The sequence below is a fragment of the Dama dama genome, chromosome 8, assembly GCF_033118175.1.
Source record: "Dama dama isolate Ldn47 chromosome 8, ASM3311817v1, whole genome shotgun sequence".
Classification (NCBI taxonomy): domain Eukaryota; kingdom Metazoa; phylum Chordata; class Mammalia; order Artiodactyla; family Cervidae; genus Dama; species Dama dama.
In genome coordinates, this window is record NC_083688.1 from 7,183,227 (window position 1) to 7,203,362 (window position 20,136).

At 53.2% G+C, this 20,136-nt stretch overlaps 1 protein-coding gene across 3 annotated transcripts in view; it reads right to left on the minus strand.

Moving 5' to 3' along the window:
• Window positions 1-20,136, minus strand: part of MYOM3 (myomesin 3) — a 59,606-nt gene that overhangs the window by 20,785 nt on the left and 18,685 nt on the right. For all 3 annotated transcript variants that reach the window (XM_061148203.1, XM_061148201.1, XM_061148202.1), the window contains 13 exons: window positions 18,163-18,207; window positions 17,563-17,703; window positions 15,983-16,144; window positions 15,199-15,340; window positions 13,987-14,186; window positions 12,781-12,834; window positions 12,265-12,392; window positions 10,649-10,832; window positions 7,612-7,786; window positions 3,263-3,384; window positions 2,701-2,888; window positions 2,342-2,468; window positions 1,102-1,280 (listed from right to left, as the gene is read on the minus strand). In XM_061148203.1, the coding sequence (XP_061004186.1) occupies window positions 1,102-1,280; window positions 2,342-2,468; window positions 2,701-2,888; window positions 3,263-3,384; window positions 7,612-7,786; window positions 10,649-10,832; window positions 12,265-12,392; window positions 12,781-12,834; window positions 13,987-14,186; window positions 15,199-15,340; window positions 15,983-16,144; window positions 17,563-17,703; window positions 18,163-18,207 (1,847 nt within the window). The remainder of the gene's footprint in view (window positions 1-1,101; window positions 1,281-2,341; window positions 2,469-2,700; window positions 2,889-3,262; window positions 3,385-7,611; window positions 7,787-10,648; window positions 10,833-12,264; window positions 12,393-12,780; window positions 12,835-13,986; window positions 14,187-15,198; window positions 15,341-15,982; window positions 16,145-17,562; window positions 17,704-18,162; window positions 18,208-20,136) is intronic.

Genomic DNA, 20,136 nt, shown 5'->3' on the forward strand with positions numbered 1-20,136 from the left:
TTTGTGACCCCATGGTCTGTAGCCCACCAGGCTCCTCTGTCCATGGGATTTCCCAGGCAAGAATACTAGAGTGGGTTGCCATTTCCTCCTCCAGGGGATCTTCCCAAACCAGGGATCAAATCTGCATCTCCTGCATTGCAGGTGGGTCCCTTACCCATGAGCCACCAGGGTAAATAAAACAAAGCCCATATTAAATGTTATCTGACATACAAATATCCTGCTCTGTATTGTGCATTTTTTTAGCCACATATGATGGATATATTTTCATGTCAAAACTTACATGTCGCTCTACCTTGTTGTATATACTATTACTGCTCCTTAAACTACCAGTCTTTACACTCCCTGGCACTGAGTTTGCATTAAGGATACACCGTGATCTATTTAAACAAACCCACTACTGATGGATGTTTAAGTTGTTTCCAGCTTTTGCCTTTATAAGCAACAATACAATGAGCATCACTGCCCCGAGGTCTTTGCACATTTGACTAATTGTTTCTTTACAGTTCAGTCCTAGAAGCAGAATTCCTAGCTTAAGGGATGTGCATATCAAGGACTTCTCTGGTGGTACAATGGGTAGGAATGCATCCAGCAATGGGGGAGACATGGGTTCAATCCCTAGTCCGGGAAGATTCCACATGCCACAGAGCGACTAAGCTCCGTGCACCGCAAGTACTGAAGCCCACATGCCCTAGAGCCCATGCTTGGCAGGAAGAGAGACCACTGCAGTCAGAACCCAGTGCCCCACAACTAGAGAGCAGCCCCTGCTCTCTGCACCTAGAGAAAACCCACTCTCAGCAACAAAGACCCAGCAGAGCCAAAAGTAAATAATAGCCAAGTGTTTTAAAGAGGGATATGCACACCCAGATGCTGCTACACCTTGCTGATTACAAGTGAGGTTTTAGGGAGGAGTCTACTCAGCACAGAGCAAGTTAAGGCCAACCTGCCAGCCAGACCTCCCGCCAACTCGCTGTGTGACCCTGGCTAAGCCGTACCCCCTTTCTGATCTTCTGCTGCCAGTAAGTCAGGGCAGTGACCTCTGAGGGCCGGTCCAGCTCTGATGTTCTGTAGGCCGGCTGCACCCTGTGGCAGGCGGGGACTCACCCTCAGGTGGGTGCCAGAGATGAGGTCTGGAGTGACTGGCTTCCACTGCTCAGAGCCTTCCTCCTGGAAACTGATGCGGTAGCCTGTGACAGGTCCAGCCCCTTGGTAGAGAGGGGGCTCCCACGTCAGCATCAGGGAGGTGGCCCGCACCTCAAACACGCGCAGGTCGTACGGGGGCCCTGTGGGTGAGAAGGAGATGAGCAGCCAGGCACCCAGCCAGACAGCCGAATGCCAGCCACACAGTCAGGAGGCAAGCGGGTGGTAAGTCAGCAAGCTTGACCATTTTTCGGTCCCTCCCAGGTCTGGAAGTGCCCGCTCAGGGCCGGTGGAGACCTGGCCTGCCTTGGCTTCATGGCAAAGCTTGGTCTGGCTCAGACATAGAGTTAACTCTTCAGTGCTCAGTAGCACTTCCTCTGGGAAACATCCCTGATCTTCCTCATTCCCACCCCTCACACAGCATTCATCCATTTGATCTCTTTGTCATTTCAGTCTTTAATGTAGAAGCTCAAGGTATGGGGTTCAGGTCCCAGCTCCAGCCTTTCAGGCTATGCGGACTCTGGGCAAGTTACTTTACCTCTATGTTCTTGTCTCCTCATCTGTAAAATGGGGATAATAATAGTTCTTATAAAAGAGTGCTGTTGTGAGCATTAATGACAGAATTGATGGGGGGTGTCAATACACCTTATTGTTAGTACCCAGTAAGTATCAATTGTTTATAATGTTGTCTCAAGCCTCACACAGGGTGACTATCAACCATTCAGGTAAAAGCTTTGTGCAGAAAACAGAACTGAGCTAAACAGAAAGGTGGGAGGCTGGCGTCCTCCCTTCCTAAGTGGGAGGTGCAGGGCTACCGTGTGAGAATGCTGATGTGACTCTGTCCAGGACTGCACATGACACTTTTGATGATAATGCGGGGAAAGTGCTGGGCAAGCTGGAATGAGTTGGTCACCTAGCCGTGTGCCTTTGGGGGTTGAGATTGGTCTGTGGTGAGAATCAGGAGCACTTCTGATGGAGTGCTGAGCTAGAGAGTAATTTGGACAGGGGTGCAGGGCCCGTCAATGGCCAAGGTCAGGGCTCTTGACTTGCCTGGGTTAAGACCATCTGTGGATAGGATTACAGGGCCCGTTGGTGGAAGGGGGCAGGGGAAAGAGAGCCGGGCGGTGGTGTTCATCGTCACTGGTTAGCTTTGGGGAGGGAGGCAAGGACTGGTACTGGGCTTTGGCTCCCCCCATCCGCTCACCTGGCTGGGGCATCGTCCACTCTTTGCACTCAAACAGCTTGCTGGGCGCCGACAGCTCGCCAACACCTGCCCAGTTTATGGCCCGGGCACGGAACTCATAGAAGTGACCTTCATGGAGGTTGCTGACCTTGAAGAGCAGAAACACAGACTGTGAAGGCCGAGGCTGGGGAGACAGAGGATCGAGTCACTGCAGGAGGTCTGTGGGGACTTTCGGTGAGACTGGTCTGCCCTTCATAATCAGCCGTATCATGGAGGCTGAGGAGCCTGAGGTCTCTCAGCCTCAGAACCTCCAACCCCGACCTCTGGTCTCTGCCTGTGTAAGTCAGAACCTCAGGCTGATGGCCGCCTTCCAGCCTCACCTTGCAAACCTGGGTGGGGACGGGCTGCTGGTTGACCGCATGCCAGTCCAGCTCCTCCGAGTCGTGCTGGTCCAGGAAGTAACCCAGGATCTTGCCCCCTCCACGCCGCTTCGGGGGTTTCCACCCAATGACCATTTCATTTTTCCCGCAGTTCAGGAGGGCGAAGTCATATGGCGCGGACGGTGTAGCTACAGGGAGGCAAGGGGGTCAGTGCTCCCAGGGGGTGGCCAGACTGGACAGTGGGGCCCAAGGGAGGTAATGAGCCTCCCCTGGTGGGTGCCCACCCTCTGGGGGTGCTGACTTAGCCGGCGGTGTCCCTTGAAAACTCTGATTCTGCTACACGGAGGACACCTGGGCTTCCACTCTGGCCTCAGGCCACTGTTACTCTCCTCTCAAAGGATCGGGTGGTCAGGGGCAGCATCTGATCCCCCAGGGAGGCTTCTGCCCTGTGGCCTCTGGAATTGGACCCTCCAAGAGATGGTCGATAAGCCCCCAGCTCTCTGCCCAGGCCACGGCTGCCCACCCCCCAGGCTTGCAGGCTGCACCTGCCCTGTGGACTCACCCAGAGCCTGCTTGACCCTGATGGGTTCCGTGACAGCTGAGCTCTCCCCGACTCCGGCTTCGCTGACGGACCTGATACAGAATTCATACTCCTTCCCTGTCTTTAGCCCAGGAATTGTAAACCTGGGAGAGAAATGTGCAGCCTTCAGGGATGGCCAAACGTTTGGAGACATCCCTGAAATCTCTAGAACAACCTTGTGGGGGATAAGTGGCCCCCAGCATGGGAAGATTGGAGGGCCTCAGTTCTCACCTAAAGACCGTGTCCCTGCCCCCAAAGTCATGCCTGCATCCTGGAGGGTGAGGTCCTTAAGGTTTTAAAGGCTGTGACTTCTAGAGCCTGTCATTAAAGTGCAAACATGCTGGGGACTTCCCTGGCAGTTCAGTGGTTAAGAATTTGACTTGCATTGCAGGGGACACGGGTTCAATCCCTGGTTGGGGAACTAAGATCCCACATACCACGGGGCGACTAAGACTGAGTGCCACAATTACAGAGAAGCCTGTGCACCATTGCAGCAAAATTAAAAAAAAAAAAAAAAAGGCAAATACCTTGGGAAAGGTACCACTTGAAGGCCCAGGTAGCCAACCCCTGAACTGAGCAATCTAGTAGATCTCCAGGACTTTGGGCCTCATCCTGGGAACACAAGTGGTCTTTTTATCTGTACAAAGGCTGTAACTCTAAAATAGAGTCCCTTTAAAGACCCCCAAAGAGAATCATCAGCCAGAGACAAACAAGGGCATTCTGGCTTAGAGAAAAGTGTCCTCCCATCCTGTCCCTTCTTGGTAAGGTCCAGATTGTGACCCTCTTTTCCCCTCTCCATTTATCAACATTTTCCTGGAGCAAATCTTATTCTATAGGGAGCTTCTCTTGGCCAGTTGACCTCAAGGAGTTGAATGTTGGAAGGTTGGAGGGGCCCTTATGGAGCAAACCAGTTTCATTTTACAGGTAGGGAAGGCCTTCTGCAGGAAGAATGAGGTGAACCAAGAGCACACAGCCCATCAGAAACACAATCTGGACTACAGCCCAGGCCTCCTGAATCCCAGCATAGTGCCTGCCAATTCATTATTCATTCACTCAAGTCTTTTGTGAGCATCTCCTGTGAGCCAGATTCTGAGGAGCTCGTGGCATGGTGGTGAACCAGGCCCTGCCTTCCAGCTGAGCTTGCTTTAGGCTATCACCTCTGGCAACACTCCTGGGCAGCTGTGTTCAACCTCTTCCTGGCCCTGACACCCGTAACCGATGAGATATACACACGTGTGATGAGCTCTCTGCATGTACCAGAGGAGCACGCCACTCTCACGTGTGACACGTTCTTCCAACACGCCACTCTTGTCACGTGACTCTCGCTCAGCTCCCAGGGATGCCCACCTGGATGCAAGTCCTTGGGGAGATATCATTCCAGGGATAACTTGGACTCTGAGCTCATTTGTCCACAACCCGAACTTTAGAGGTGACAGCGTGAGTGACTGAGGCACCGTGAGCCAGTGTGGCGCTAGCTCCTGTCTCTTTCTTGGGGTGAAATGATCTTGCAGCCCAGGGTGAGGGGAGCCCACAGGTGCGCTCAGGGCCTGGTCAGTCATCAGATGGAATGGGGTGGGGGGTAAAGTTCAGTTCAGTTCAGTCGCTCAGTCATGTCTGACTCTTTGCGACCCCATGAACCACAGCACGCCAGGCCTCCCCGTCCATCACCAACTCCCAGAGTCCACCCAAACCCATGTCCATCGAGTTGATGATGCCATCCAACCATCTCATCCTCTGTCGTCCCCTTCTCCTCCTGCCCTCAATCTTTCCCAGCATCAGGGTCTTTTCCAATGAGTCAGTTCTTCGCATTAGGAGGCCAAAATATTGGAGTTTCAGCTTCAACATCAGTCCTTACAGTGAACACCCAGGACTGATCTCCTTTAAGATGGACTGGTTGAATCTCCTTGCAGTCCAAGGGACTCTCAAGAGTCTTCTCCAACACCACAGTTCAAAATCATCAAATCTTCGATGCTCAGCTTTCTTTATAGTCCAACTCTCACATCTATATCATTGGAAAAACCACAGCCTTGACTAGACGGACCTTTGTTGGCAAAATAATGCCTCTGCTTTTTAATATGCTGTCTAGGTTGGTCATAACCTTCCTTCCAAGGAGTAAGCGTCTTTTAATTTCATGGCTGCAATCACCATCCGCAGTGATTTTGGAGCCCAGAAAAATAAAGTAAGCCACTGTTTCCACTGTTTCCCCTTCTATCTGCCATGCAGTGATGGGACCGGATGCTAGTATCTTAGTTTTCTGAATGTTGAGCTTTAAGTCAACTTTTTCACTCTTCTCATTCACTTTCATCAAGAGGTTCTTTAGTTCTTCTTCACTTTCTGCCATAAGGGTGGTGTCATCTGCATATCTGAGGTTATTGATATTTCTCCTGGCAATCTTGATTCCTGCTTGTGCTTCCTCCAGTCCAGCGTTTCTCATGATGTACTCTGCATATAAGTTAAATAAGCAGGGTGACAATATACAGCCTTGACGTACTCCTTTTCCTATTTGGAACCAGTCTGTTGTTTCATGTCCAGTTATAACTGTTGTTTCCTGACCTGCACGCAGGTTTCTCAAGAGGCAGGTTAGGTGGTCTGGTATTCTCATCTCTTTCAGAATTTTCCACAGTTTACTGTGATCCACATAGACAAAGGCTTTGGCATAGTCAATAAAGCAGAAATAGATGGTTTTCTGGAACTCTCTTGCTTTTTTGATGATCCAGCGGATGTTGGCCATTTGATCTCTGGTTCTCCTGCCTTTTCTAAAATCAGCTTGAACATCTGGAAGTTCACAGTTCATGTATTGCTGAAGCCTGGCTTGGAGAATTTTGAGCATTACTTTACTAGCGTGTGAGACAAGTGCAATTGTGTGGTAGTTCGAGCATTCTTTGGCATTGCTTTTCTTTGGGATTGGAAAGAAACCTGACCTTTTCCAGTCCTGTGGCCACTGTTGAGTTTTCCATATTTGCTGACATATTGAGTGCAGCACTTTCACAGTGTCATCTTTCAGGATTTGAAATAGCTCATCTGGAATTCCATCACCTCCACTAGCTTTGTTCACAGTGATGCTTCCTAAGGCCCACTTGACTTCACATTCCAGGATGTCTGGCTCTAGGTGAGTGATCACACCATTGTGATTATCTGGGTCGTGAAGATCTTTTTTGTACAGTTCTTCTGTGTATTCTTGCCACCTCTTCTTAATATCTTCTGCTTCTGTTAGGTCCCTACCATTTCTGTCCTTTATTGAACCCGTCTTTGCATGAAATGTTCCCTTGGTATCTCTAATTTTCTTCAAGAGGTCTCTAGTCTTTCCCATTCTATTGTTTTCCTCTATTTCTTTGCATTGATCGCTGAGAAAGGCTTTCTTATCTCTCCTTGCTATTCTTTGGAACTCTGCATTCAAATGGGTATATCTTTCCTTTTTTCCTTTGCTTTTCCATCCCTTCTTTTCACAGCTACTTGCAAGGCCTCCTCAGACAGCCATTTTGCTTTTTCGCATTTTTTTTTTCTTGGGGATAGTCTAATGGGGGGATATGTGTCATTAACTGAGTCCCTGATCCCACAGAGCTTCAAAATGGAGAGACGTCATGAGCCCAGAAGCCTGAGGCTTCTGCTTGCAAGGACAGGCCACCAAGTGAGGAGGGAAGCTCAGAGGGGATGGGGATGGGACAGGCAGGCTGAGCTGAGGTTCAGAGAGGGCGGGTCTCTGTGCAAAGGTCCCTGGTGAGCGAGGGTGGGTGAGGAGCCCGAACCCTGGCCTCCCAGCCTGTACCCTCTGCCTCTCTGTCTCTGAGCTCCTGGAAGGACATGACCTAGCCACTCACCGCTACCTCCAAATAGCGTGCCCTTAAGAGAGAGTTTGCCAGAAAAGAGGCTGTCTGTCCTGGTTCCTCTACTCACTGGCTAAGGATGTTTTGGCAAGCCACTTATCTGTGCTGTGCCTCAATTTGTTCTGTGCAGTGACAATAAAAATAGTAGTCTTGGGACTTCCCTGGTAGTCCAGCGGTAAAGTATCTGCCTAGCCCTGCAGGGGACTCAGGTTTGATCCTTGGTTGGGGAACTGAGATCCCACGTGCTATGAGGCAACTAAGCCTGTGAATCACAACTAGAAAAGCCTGTGTGCCACAATGAAGACCCAGAACAGCCAGACAAGCAAAAAAGTAGCCCTAAGTTCATAGGATTGCAGGTCGAACTAAATGATCTAACATATGAAAAGAGCTTAGAACAATGCCCTGTGCCCAACCATGTCTTGAATGGCAAGCTTCATCATTATTACTGTATTATAATTATCATCATTATTATTATTTCTGAGGCAGGAAGGGTGCGGGCAAACTCACCTGCTGCCCTGGATGGGTTTGTTGTTAACTGTTCGCCACTCAGATGATCCTGCCTCCCGGGAGTAGATGTAATAACCCAGGAGCTCTGGGCTGTCTTTCACTGGATCCCAGGTCAGGGAGACAGAGGTCTGTGTGTCTCGGAAAGCTTGAACTTGCGTTGGAGGTGGGAGAGTGGCTAAAACACAGAAATATGGGTTGAGTGAAGATGCTGTCACACGGCTGGGAAGGGGGAGAGGTGTGGGAGAGGCAGAGAGGAGCGCACACGGGATGGGGGGTGGCTGGGGGCAGCCACAAGCATTTCAGACATGCCCTGGGGCTTTGGGCAGCTCTTTCTAGTCCCAGAGGTGTGCTCCAGGCTCTTGTTTTCTGAACGTCCTCTCTCACCTTCAAACATTTCCACTTCCTCATTAAAATTCTTTTATCAATCCTCATTGTCACTTTCTCTCTTAGAAGTCACCAGATCTCACAATTTTCCTCAGCGTTTATCTTCAATCTCTAGGAAACATCTTTTGTTTCCTGTTGAAATGTTAACATTCATGGCTTTCTGAGACAATGTTCCTTGAGGTAGGGTCTGCCATGATTTGTTTTTTGTTTTTTTTTTGCCATGATTTGTTAAATGAAGAGATCTGGATGAATGGATGGGAGAATGGATGGAGGGATAGATGGATGAATGGATGGAAAGATGGATGGATGGATGAATGGATGGATGGATGGATGGATAGAGGGATGGATGGATGAATGGATGGATGGATAGAGGGATGGATGGATGAATGGATAGATGTCAGATACAGGACCTTCCTAGTACTCTTTGTATTTCTCAAACTCCTTACACATCTATTTATGTTTTCCCCTCTTCCCTTTGTCCCCAAATTTGAGACTCCTCCAAGCTTCAGTTGCTTGACTTGCTCCATTTTTCTTGAACTCTTCCCAAGAAAGGCATGAAGGGTCCACCTATGCCCGTGGCTTCAGTCCTCGCCTCCCTGCAGGTGAATTCCCAGGCTTTACTGCCAGCCCTGCTCTCTCACCTAAATTCTAGAGCCTCATCTTCCATTTCCCCTGGACACTTCTCCTTGTGTTCTAGTGGTCCTTTGACATCAACAGGCAAAGGTTGAACTCAGCATCCATCCAACACAAACCCAGTACCTGTTCAGTGCCTCCTCTGAGCCAGGTTCTGTACTTGGCCCAGGGGAGGTAGAGATGGGGTCCTGGGCTCAGGAAGGTCCTATCAGAAACTTCAGTCTCAGGCTGAAGACAGTGTGGCAGTGGATGGAGGCTGGGTGGTGGGGAGAGACTTGAAGGAGGTCACGCAGGGACCCCGTGTATCCAGGAGACCTGATTCTGCCAGTGGGCAAGAAGTGGAGCTGAGGGTATCCATGTATGGATTCATCCTCACACACTAAAATCTTGATTTCAAGGCCTGAGGATGTGTTTGTGATATAATCTTAATTTTAAAAAGTAGAATGCAAAGCTCTACATACGACTTGATTGGACTTTCAAAAAGATGCACTGGTAGGCATGTGGTCGAAAGACCAGAAGAAGCCCAGGTACCTGGATACTCACAGTGGTTACCCTGTCAGTGGGATTTAGGGGGGTGGGGCATTCTTGCCCCTCCTTCCTTCTTTCCCTCCCTCCCTTGCTTCCATTCTCTCTTTCTCTCTTGCTTCTTTTGTATTCTCCTATTTTTGTATGATACTTTTGCTTTCATAATACAAGTCAATTCCTTTTCTTTTTTCCTCTCCTCCCCTCCTCTCTCTTCTTTTCCTCTCCTTTCCTTCTCTGAAGTGTACCAGAACCTTGTCCAAAGGCTACCTTGTGGTCCAGAGACTGCCCACATCCAGTCACAAACCACTCACTGGCTGGGACCCTGAATCAAGCTTATTATTAACCAGACTAGAATGAAAGAAAAACTCCATCTGCCCACCAACCTATTTATACTTATGATGAATATGTACATGCATTCACGTGTGCTAAGTCGCGTCAGTTGTGTCTGACTCTTTGCGACCCCATGGATAGTAGCCCACCTGGCTCCTCTGTCCATGGGGATTCTCTAGGCAAGAATACTGGAGTGGGTTGCCATGCCCCTCCTTCAGGGGCTCTTCCCAACCCAGGGATCAAACCTGTGTCTCTTATATCTCTTGCATTGGCAGGCAGATTCTCTACCACTAGCACTACCTGGGAAGCCTGAATATATGCGCATATATATATATATATTTATATATATCTTTTTTCTACATTATTGAACACTACAAATCTAGGACTTGATAATCTTTCCCACACAGGCCTTGCAGCACATCAGGCTTTTCTAACATGGGCAGTGCTGCAGTTGGTTCCTTAAAAGGCTCGTTGGTGATGGCAGCTTCAGGGACCCATCTGGTCTTATCAAAGAGAGAAGGACCCCACAATCCAGAGGCCTCAGAGGAGAGAGGGCACCCTGGAAAGTCAGGCCAGGGTGGAGCTGCTGCTGGGAAGCTCAGGAAGGAACCAGAGGCGGGGGCAATAACCAGACCTCCAGAACAGTAGGTTTGGCAGGTGAGGACATCAAGGTTTGCTGCTCAGAAATGACCTGCCCGGGTCCACGCTGTGCTGCTATTGAGAGGGGTCCCACCTGACGAGGCAGGGCTGGGGGTGGGACCAAGGAGATGGCGGGAGGCCTGCCCAGGGGCTCAATCCTGGCTGCACGAGGGGGATCAGACTCTGGTTGGAGACCTTTAGCCCTGAGGGGCCACTGGTCACAGACAGCTCCTGTGCTGGACCCAGCTGGATTCTGCAACCCACGAATTGTTGATTTGGAAAAAAAATGCCTGTACTTCCAAGAGCCTCTTGCCCAGAGAAATGTAATTCTTTTTTTTTTGAAATGTAATTCTTCATGGTCTGAAATTTTACAGGCCCGTGATCATGTTGCTTCTCGGCTTTGTGATAGGCAGAGTGGTCAGGAGCAGAGAAATGCACGTGGCTGTGTCCCTGCAGCCACCAGGGGCCCGAGGCTTGGTGCTGACGGCCTGGCTTGGCCTGCGCCCATCTCCTGCATCCCTGGTACCTGGCTTCCCCCTCAAGGCGATGGGTTCGCTGGGCTCCGAGGGATCGCTCATGCCGTACTGGTTTATCGCTCGCACTCTGAAGACATATGACTTCCCTTTCTCCAGATCCAAGAGGGCGAATCTTGGGGATTTCACAGGAGTTTCTGAGTTGATGGCCTCCCAGGTGCCACTGCCTATGACCGACTGTGACAAAGAAGAGGAACCTGGCGTTAAGTGGGAGAGCTCTTCCCACACGTGCTCTCGTTAACCTCTCTCCCCACCCCAGGATGCCCCTCAATACCTGAGCTTTGGATTCACCTGCCTCTGTGATGTCTCTACCTGGATGCCCGTGGAGCATCTCACATTCAGGGGAACTGACCCTGAACTTGCCTCCACGCCAGTGCTGCCCACATCTAGTCAAAGCACTTATCCTTCCCGCTGCTCAGGTCAGAGTCCAGGAAGCCTTCCTGGATTCTTTCTCTCATTTCTCACCCTCAGATATACTCCATCAGTGAATTCAGTTGGGGGAATTCCCTGGTGGTCCAGTGGTTAGGCACTGCCAGGACCCAGCTTTGATCCCTGATTGGGGCACTAAGATCCTGCAAGCTGCGCAGTGTGGCCAAGAAACAAAACAAAACAACCAACCAAAAAATACCCCCAAATCCCAAATCCAGCTGGCTCTACCTTGAAAATTTATCCAGAATCCAACCATGGTTTACCACTCTCAAGTTCCCCTTCCAGAACCTTGATCCAAAGATACCATCGTCTCTCACCATTTGAGCTATCTCAATAGCCTCTGATCTGGTCTGCCTATTTCTACCTTTAACTCCCTTCAATCTTTTCTCCAAATGACAGGCAGAGGAATCCTCTTACAGCTCAAGTTAAATCCCATCCATGTCTGCTCAGAACCCTCCCAAGCCCCGAGTCACATCCCACTCCCACATCCCACTTTGTCCGCCCACCAGGCTCCGTGGCCCCCTGCTGCTCCCCGATGGTGCCAGGCCCCACCCCTGCCTCTGTGTCTTTGTACTTGCTCATCTTTTTTCCTGGAATGTTCTTCCCCCAGAAATCTCTGGCTGGCCCCTGATTTCCTTTAGTGCCATGCTTAGCCGCTCAGTCGTGTCCAACTCTTGCGACCCCATAGATTGTAGCCTGCCAAGCTCCTCTATCCATGGGATTTTCCAGGCAACAATATTGGAGTGGGTTGCCATCTCCTTCTCCAGGAGATCTTCCTGACTTAGGCTTTGAACCCGGTCTCCTGCATTGTAGGCAGACTCGTTACCGACTGAGCTTTGAGGGAAGCCCCATTTCCTTTAGGCTTTTACTCTAAACTCACCTTCTTGGGGAGACCTCTCCAGTTCCTCCATCTAAATGTCAGTAGCTCCTTCCCCTCAACACTTCAAATCCCTTCCATAGCTGGAGATAACCTCAAAAGGTTAATCCACCCCCCTGCCTCCGTGTAGGGCTATGTTCAGGACTTCCAGACAGAAAATTCTCTTCTCATTAGGGTTCCCCAGGGGATGCCGCTGGGGTCTCTCAGCGCCTCCCTGGACCAGCACTCCCCCTCACATCCTGGTCCCACAGCGTTTCTATTTCTCTGGCTGGCCTGGGGCCGGGGCCCTTGGGGTCTCCGTACCTTCTCCAGGAAGTACGTCAGCGGGGCTTTGCCCCGGGGCCTCGGCTCTTCCCAGCCCAGAACCACGTAGGCCTCACGGATCTCGCTGCCGTGGACGTTAGTCGGGGGTGAGGGGATGGTCACGAAGTCTGGAATCAGAGTTGCCCGGGGACTGAGATGTGTGGGCCCTCAGAGATCCCAGATCTCAGCCCCTCACTTCACAGAGGTGGGGGTCGGGGCCCAGAAGAGGGGCAGGAACTTGCTTTAATCACACAACAAGGCCGGGCAGGCAGGGCCGGAACCAGAGCCTTGGTGTCCCCATGTCCTGCTGGAGACTTTCCCCAATGTCTGCTTCCCCCAGGAGGGGCACAGGCACCCACCCAAGAGCCTGGCCCCAAGTTGGATCCCCCACGCTCACCATCCCACCCATGCCCACAGACAGCTTCTGCCTCGGGCCAGTTTGTGTCCCAGAGTTTCCAGACTGCAAAGGTGGCGGGCTGGAGTCTTGAGGCCAAGGATCAGGGGGTTCACACATACCGTCAAACTCATCTGTGCTGACCGTGATGGTTTTTCCCATATCAAAGGGGATCTCTAGGATGGAGAATGGAACCCGTTAGCGGAGAACCAAGGGCTGCAGGACGTGTGGCTAGGGCAGGAAGGGACAGGGCAGGGCCTGTCCGGCTCTGGGGGCCAATTCCTCCCCCACCCCTGGTCCTGGCCTCTCGGCCCCTCTGTGTGTCCCCAGGCAGGTGGCATTCTCAGACCCCGGAGGTGCTCTGCCCGATGGGGACAAAGTGGGACAAAAAGGAGGAGCGAAGGGGTCAGATTCCGAGGGCACAGCATACCCGGGTCAGGGTGACTCCTCGGGGCTGAGAGGGCTCTGTCCCCCACTCTCTGCCTCCCCACCTCCACCCTCCAGGCTGGGAGCTTCTGAGTCAGGGCAGTTTCCCTCCTGTGGTTAAGGGCATCTGAAGAAGGTGCTGTGGTTTCACCCCAGATTAGCATCTGGTGCTAAGATTTGTATTTCTTCCAGCAGACAAGCTCTAAATCCCCCCTCAGGCTAGGGGTTGCTAAGGACAGCACTATGTCTCCTCCATCAGACTAGGGGTTCCTGAGGCTGTGTCAAAGCTATGATTTTCCCAGTAGTTATGTTTGGATGTGAGAAATGGACTATAAAGAAAGCTGAATGCCGAAGAATTGATGATTTTGAGCTGTGGTGTTGGAGAAGACTCTTGAGAGTCCCTTGGACTGCAAGGAGATCCAACCAGTCCATCTTAAAGGAAATCAGTCCTGAATATTCATTGGAAGGACTGATGCTGTAGCTGAAACTCCAATACTTTGGCCACCTGACGCAAAAAACTGACTCATTAGAAAAGACCCTGTTGCTGGGAAAGATTGAAGGCAGGAGGAGATGGGGACGACAGAGGATGAGATGGTTGGATGGCATCACCGACTCAATGGACATGAGTTTGGGTAAACGCCGGGAGTTGGTGATGGACAGGGTGGCCTGGCATGCTGCAGTCCATGGGGTCCTAAAGAGTCGGGCATGACTGAGCAACTAAACTGAACTGAACTGAGGCTGTGTCTCCTCCATCAGACTGGGGGTTCCTGAGGGCTGGGCTGTGTCTCGTCTTCTGGACCAGGGCTGGGAATGGGGGCCGTGCGCCTGTCTCCTGTGTGAGGCAGTCCTGGGTGTGCCCTGATGGAAGCTCTAGCCCGTCCTTTCAGGGCCTCTGTGCCCACCTGTCTTCCTCTGAGCTTCGTCGCGGTCACCCATGACAACCGGCTCGGAAGCCTTGGAGGGGACGCTGCTGCCCGCTTTGTTGACGGCTCTCACCCGGAACCGGTAGCTCTGGCCTTCGATGAGGCCTTGGATTGGGCACCGACAGGTCCCGCCGGGAGCCTGGTGGCACGGCACCCATTCCTCCGACTCTCCCTGGCACCTGTGGGAGAGAATCCCTGGCTTCAGACCCTGCCCGTGACTCACACCCTCAGTCTGAGCCTCTAGCAGGGCCATTCCCCCACCCTGGGCTGTCCGCCCAGCTTGTCTCGGCCAGGGAAATACTTGCTCTCCATTTAAAAGCCCGGCTCCAGCTTGGGTCCATAGGAGGACTTCTCACCATCCTCCACCAACCAGGATGCTAATCAAAAGAGCTAGTGCCATTCATGGAACTTTCCTGTGGGCTGGAGCTGTGCTGTGCCCTTCACATCCATCATCTTGTTTAATCTTGAAGGTCCTTGAGGTTAGGTGTGATTACCTTCACTCTACCAGTGGGATCTGAGTTTAAGGAGTGAGACGACTTGCCCAAATTCACGTGGCTCATGAGCGGGTGACTTAGCATTTCCCCAAGGACTGTCCACTCCCCTGTTGGTGTGTGTTCTAGAGGGATCCTCAGAGTCTGGGATCTCTACACCCTCTGGGTACCGCTATTCCTAGCACTGGCTGGATGTACCTCAGTGTACATCAGGGGCAGTGTACCTCAGTTTCCTCGTCTGTAGAATGGGGCACTAGCGCATCCCCTACCCCCTCAGATAGGGGTTGTTGTAAGGATTCAAGTGGCTGGATTAGGCCTTAACTCCAGCTAGGGCCTCAGAGCTGGCGGTGGGGGAAGGAGGAGGGACGTGTGGGCCCTCCCCCTCCTGGGAAGCCCCCCTCCCTCCAGGCTCAGGACTCCTGGGTCTCTCACTCAGGGAGGAAAGTAGCCACTGAAGCCACGTGTGCTCAGGTTTCAAGCTCTGATGTTTGTCCCTTCCAGGGTCAGCTTGTGCCGTAAAGCGTCCAGGGGCAGTGGCTGACTCCAGTGCTGGACACCCTTCTGTTGCCCCTAACTAACACACCTGCCTCCGACCCTGTCCCAAGGAGAGGCATGGGGTCCCTGTTTCCTGTGGCCCCCGCTCTTGTTCTCACAGAGCCATCTCCCCCCGTGGGCTCTGCCATGCAAGAGATCCACTCACAGCTCGATGGAGTAGCCGGTGATGGGGTTGCCCCGGGTGTCACTGGGCGGGGTCCAGGTCAGGATGAGGCAGTCTCTGTTCACATTCAGGCATCGAACATTCAAGGGGGAGCCTGGGACTCCTGGCTTCTCTGCTGCAGCATCTGAAACCCAGGACGGTGTGGGGTGAGGGAAGACAGTAGGGGCAGCTCTTCCAGTCAATGTCCACTTGGCAACCAACCCCCTCCCATTCCCACCCATCATTCCTCTTCTCGCTAACCCCCCAGGGGTGCAGTTGATCTTGAAGACCAAGACCAAGACAGCCTGTTCTTTTAAATAGCAGCATCTAGGGGTGGGTGGGTGGGAGTCCAGTTTATTAGGGGCCCATTCTACACCATCTGCCTGAACAATTGGCACAATTCATCTTTGAGTCCCAGAGCAATTCTCCGTTTTGCTTGGGAATACCGAATCTCCTGGAGGAAAAGCCAACCACCCAAGGTCACCCAACAGCAGAAGTGGCGAAGCCGGGAGGCAAAAATCAAGCAGGACTAGAAGGATGCCAGCCCATGCTCAGCCCTCCTCTCCAACTCCCTCCAAGCCTGAGACTCTCAGGCTGGGTCCCTCTGGAGGAGGGTCATGGGCAATCTTAGAAAGACTCTGCCTCAACACCCCCGTTCACTATATAGCAGGGACACTGAGGCCCCAAGGAGCTGGGGACTCGCCCCCATGTCCCACGGCAAGTCGGTCAAGGCAGAGTCCTGGTCCCTGGGCTCTGGCTGGGCCCCCTGCGCCCAGCTACCCCTTACCTCTCACAAACACGTAGGCGCTCTGCTCCCGGAGCCCAAAGGGCGACGGCACCTGGACAGTGTAGAGGCCCTCATCCTCCTTGTAGGCGCAGGCCACCTTCAGGACTGCCTGGCGGTCAGCATAGAGGATCTGCCGGCGGCCGGAGGACCTCAGCAGCCTCCCTGCAGGGAGAGGCGGTGCAGGGTGAGCTCGTGGGAGATCCGGAGCTCACCCGGGAACCCGTAGGTGCTTTGGGATCCAGGCAGAGATGCGGTGGCCGGCGGTTGGAGGCTCTGCTGGGGAGTTGGGGGAGCAGGTGGCGACCTTCAGGACTCTGCCAAGGTGATCTCTGAACTTCCCTCTGTAGCAGGCTTGGTGGGGGTGGCGGGGGTGGGGAGTGCTTGGGGAAGGGGCGTGGGGCTGCTGGCTCGGGGAGGAGTTGGAGGTTCTCTGAGGAAGTGGGAACAAGAGCAGTGGGGGCCTGGTGTGAGAGTCAGAGACTCTTTGGGAGGCTGGGGGCTCAAGGAAGGAGATAGGGCTCGGTGGGTGGGGGTTGTGAGCTCAAGGAAGGGAGGGGGCTTGTTCGGGGGATGGGGACTCAGGAAAGGGAGAGAGGACTTACTGAGAGGGTTGGGGTGTTGGTGAGGGGGGTCAGGGTTGGGGAGGAGGGTGGGAGGTCGGCAGGTGGGACCTTAGGGAGAGGGGTGGGGACTCAGGGAAGGGGCTGTGGGCTCCAGGCCTCGCCCGAGGTCCTGCTGCGTACCATGCTGCTCCTTGTCCCGCAAAGGCCCCTCCTGCCCGCCAGCACCACCTCTGTCCCCGAGAGGTCTGGGGGACATCTCGGCCTGTTGTCACAGCAGTTTCTCAGGGCTTGTGGCTTCCCTACCCCTCCACCCCCAGGCCCCCAAGGGGCACCTCCCTAGGCTCAGGCTGCTGGGGGTGCTGCACTCCTGGCTCTTCGGCTGCAGGCTTGGTCACGAACAGGGCAGGAGGTTCAGCCGCCCGTCTCCTCCCTGGCTGATCCGTCTCTTTCCGCCTGAGCTGACTGGGCCTTCCCCAGCCCTGGCCCGTGATCCCCCAGCGGTCTTCCAGCTCCCGAGTAGCAGTTCTTGCCTGCACCCACACGCTGACTCTGAAAAGCCGGAGGCAGGTGTCACACCCCGCCCTGACCCTCCTTAGGCTGACCTGCCTCCTGCGCTTGGCCCCTGTTCCTCTTGCTTCAGAGTCCTCACCCGAGCGTGCTGATGGCGAGCGTGTGTGCCTGAAGGGCTCTCAACCAGAGGCTCTCGAGGGGCAGAGGCTGCAGCTGTGTTGTTTTGGCTTCCTGCCCGCTCTCGGATGGAGAGCCCCCTGGCCTCATGCGTGTCTGTGCCTGCCCCTGCCCTGGCACCCAGCGCAGGGCTTGGCACTGTGAACGCTCGGTGACCCTTTGCAGGGTGATATGATCTGAGCCCACCTGGCTTGTTCAGCTTCCCTCTGCCTCGGCCGCACTCATCACTCAGTTTGTATGGGCTGGGGAAGGGGCATAGCTGAGTTCCTCTCTCCACCAGGGGTCTATCTCTGCCTCTGCAGGCTGGGGGCCAGGACCGGGGGTCCTCACCGTCTCGGAACCACTGGATGTTCTGCTCAGCGTCCAACACGTCTTCTGAAAATAGGCAGTTCAGGGAGAAGGCTTCCTTCTCACGGGCAAAGACCGGCTTCAGTACTGATGTGAATTCCACGCTGGGGCCAAACATCAGTCCTGGTGGGAACAGAAATTTAGGACAGAAGTTTTCTGAGGCTGTGTCGGCTTAGCCTGGGGCTTAGATGGAAGTGAGGAGGACCCTTCTGGGGTGTCCCCACTCTGCTGGGTCAGGATTCACAGTTCTCCAGGTGGTCTTAACAAGGAGAAGAGCCTGATGCTGGGGGCTGCGGGGTGGGGAAGAGATTTCTTTAGGTGGGACCAGGTGAACTGAAATGGCAAATATCCATTTGTCTGTTTGGCTTTGCCTTTTTCTCATTCAGCTTTAGCCACTGGACAGCCCAGCGGTTAGGGGAAACTCTTGGGTGCCTGGGGGCCCCCAGAAGCCAGTCCACAAGTATTAACAGTTTACAGGCAATTCCCACATGGACATCCCTTTGTGGAAAATGGATGGTTATATTCTAAAGGGGCCCCAGACACCCTCCTCCCTGAAAGCCCGTCTCTCCCCAGCCTCCTTACTTTTAAAGATCTCCGAATCGAAGCCAGCATCCTTCCCCAGGTAAGCTGAAACCCAGAGCAAATGGGAGTTGGAGAAGGCTCAGCGTCCACACTGCTACTGGATTTTGGGGGCATGGCCTCTGTGTCCTGATCTAGCAGGGCCTCCCTCTTCAACTTGGAGAAAGTTCCCTGGCCTATCTGTGCCTCATTTCCTTCCTGAGTCCTACCTGATGGGGGCGGTGGTGGGTTCTGAATACCTGAGTTCACATGAACGAAGCCCTTAGCAGGACCCTAGCATATAGTCGGTGCTCAATAAATGGTGTTTTCCTTCCCAAGGGCTTCCCCGGTAGCTCAGCTGGTAAAGAATCCACCTGCAATGCAGGAGACCCCAGGTTCGATTCCTGGGTCAGGAAGACCCCCTGGAGAATGGATAGGCTACCCACCCTAGTATTCTTGGGCTCCGCTGGTGGCTCAGATGGTAAAGAATCCACCTGCAATGTGGGAGACCTGGGTTTGATCCTTGGGTTGGGGAGATCCCCTGGAGGAGGGCATGGCAACCCACTCTAGTATTCTGGAGAATCGCCATGGGCAAAACCCACCCACTGCTAGGATCACAGAGTCCTAGAGGTGGAGCATGATCAGACTGGGATTTCTGGTAGGTTCAGGGCAGCGCTAGGAAAGTCTCCTGGGGGCTTCAGGGTGAAGTCCAAGGCGGTGTGGACACAGATCACCAGGGGACAGTGAGAACAGTTTTTGTTCACATAGCACGCACCACGTGATGCTCATTAACTCATTTAATCCTCACAGCAGCCTTGTCTCTTGGTGACATTATTATCCTCTAATACAGATGGGGAAACTGAGGCATGATCACCCAGCAAGCACCTCAACAGCCTGAAACCACCGCATGACACTGGTCCCTGGGAAGGCTCTGATGGAGGGAGGGACGGAGATTCAGAGGAGGTGATGGGAAGGAGGGGCGGACAGAGGGAGGTAGGGTCTGAGGGCCTGATACCTGACCTTGCACTAGACTTTGGATGGCTCAGATTCCACCCAGAGAGCCTGGCTCGGCAACGGGACAACTGCCTCCCAAGAGCTATTTGGGGAACAGGGCAGAAGGGTGGAGAGGCTGTGAAGGACAGTTGAACAAGGACTGATGAGAGCTGGGGAGGTGGGGCTGGACTCCAGCCTGCCTGCCACCCAGTATGTGTGTGAGTGTGTGTGAGTGTGTGTGTGTGTGAGTGTGTGTGTGTGTGAGTGTGTGTGTTTGAATTTGCATACATGGAGTTTCTCTCTCTGGGTCCTTAGGGCAAGGCCTTGGGCTAACCAGTCCATCCTAAAGGAGATCAGTCCTGGGTGTTCATTGGAAGGACTGATGCTGAAGCTGAAACTCCAATACTTTGGCCACCTGATGCAAAGAGCTGACTCATTTGAAAAGACTCTGATGCTGGGAAAGATCGAAGGCAGGAGCAGAAGGGGACGACAGAGGATGAGATGGTTGGATGGCATCACCGACTCAATGGACAGGAGTTTGAGTAAACTCCGGGAGTTGGTGATGGACAGGGAGGCCTGGCGTGCTCGTATAGAGTCAGACACGACTGAGCGACTGAACTGAGCTGAACTTGGGCTCAAAGGTGTGGCCTCCTTGGCTAGACCCTGCCTGGGCCATGGGCTGATAGGGTGGTTGGGGGAGGATTATCCTTCCCCAAGAGTCTGCTGCAGCCAAGCTCTACCTAAACCATCACATTTAACCCATAGGAGCATCTGGGGCAGCAGGAGGATTCCCTGTTTGCAGATGGGGAGGCCAGGGAAGCGTGATGGTGCCCAGGCTCACATGGCCCACCAGCATCAGAGGAAGCTTGCGGCCTGGGGTCTGGTGGACTCGAGGGTCTCTCCTGCTTTGGGCTCTGATCAATGTCCAGGAGGATTCTGAGCTAACTGGGAAATATGCACCAGAAGCTAAAAAGGGCAGTGAGGGTCAGCAGGGGAGGTGGTAGG